Source organism: Rhincodon typus, unplaced genomic scaffold (genome assembly GCF_021869965.1).
Source record: "Rhincodon typus isolate 14 unplaced genomic scaffold, sRhiTyp1.1 hic_rhity00000058, whole genome shotgun sequence".
Lineage (NCBI taxonomy): Eukaryota > Metazoa > Chordata > Chondrichthyes > Orectolobiformes > Rhincodontidae > Rhincodon > Rhincodon typus.
In genome coordinates this window covers 82,570-82,873 of record NW_025965696.1, presented here as the reverse complement: position 1 = coordinate 82,873, position 304 = coordinate 82,570, and the positions used below count along the sequence as shown (strand labels likewise).

Below are 304 nucleotides of genomic sequence, written 5' to 3'. Positions count from 1 at the left end.
CTTCACTTTCCGCCTTCTCCTGGTCCGCTTGGGGCCCGGCTCCGAGCCGCTCAGGTACCGCTTCAGATATTCCTCCTTACTCAGGCCGGCCATGGCCCCCCGGGCCCCGCGCTAACGGCCCGGCTCCTCCCCTGCTCCTTCCCCGGACTCTGCTGCCGCTGGTTCCGCCGGCCCCGAGCTGTCCTCACTCTCCGGCCCCGCTCGAACGGCCCGGCCCCCGGCGGGAAGCCCGCCCGCCTCTCGCCGCCATCTTGGTGCGTCAGGCCGATGTCCCGCTGACAGGAGGGTCACCACCCCCCCACAG

The 304-nt window shown here is 72.4% G+C and overlaps 1 protein-coding gene across 1 annotated transcript in view; it reads right to left on the bottom strand.

Moving 5' to 3' along the window:
• The window catches only part of LOC125488195 (BUD13 homolog), a 2,755-nt gene extending 2,469 nt beyond the window's left edge, over nucleotides 1–286 (bottom strand). The window contains exon 1 of the mRNA XM_048621119.1: nucleotides 14–286. Coding sequence (XP_048477076.1) covers nucleotides 14–93 — 80 coding nt within the window. The 5' untranslated portion in view covers nucleotides 94–286. The remainder of the gene's footprint in view (nucleotides 1–13) is intronic.
• Between the last annotated feature and the right edge of the window lie 18 nt (nucleotides 287–304).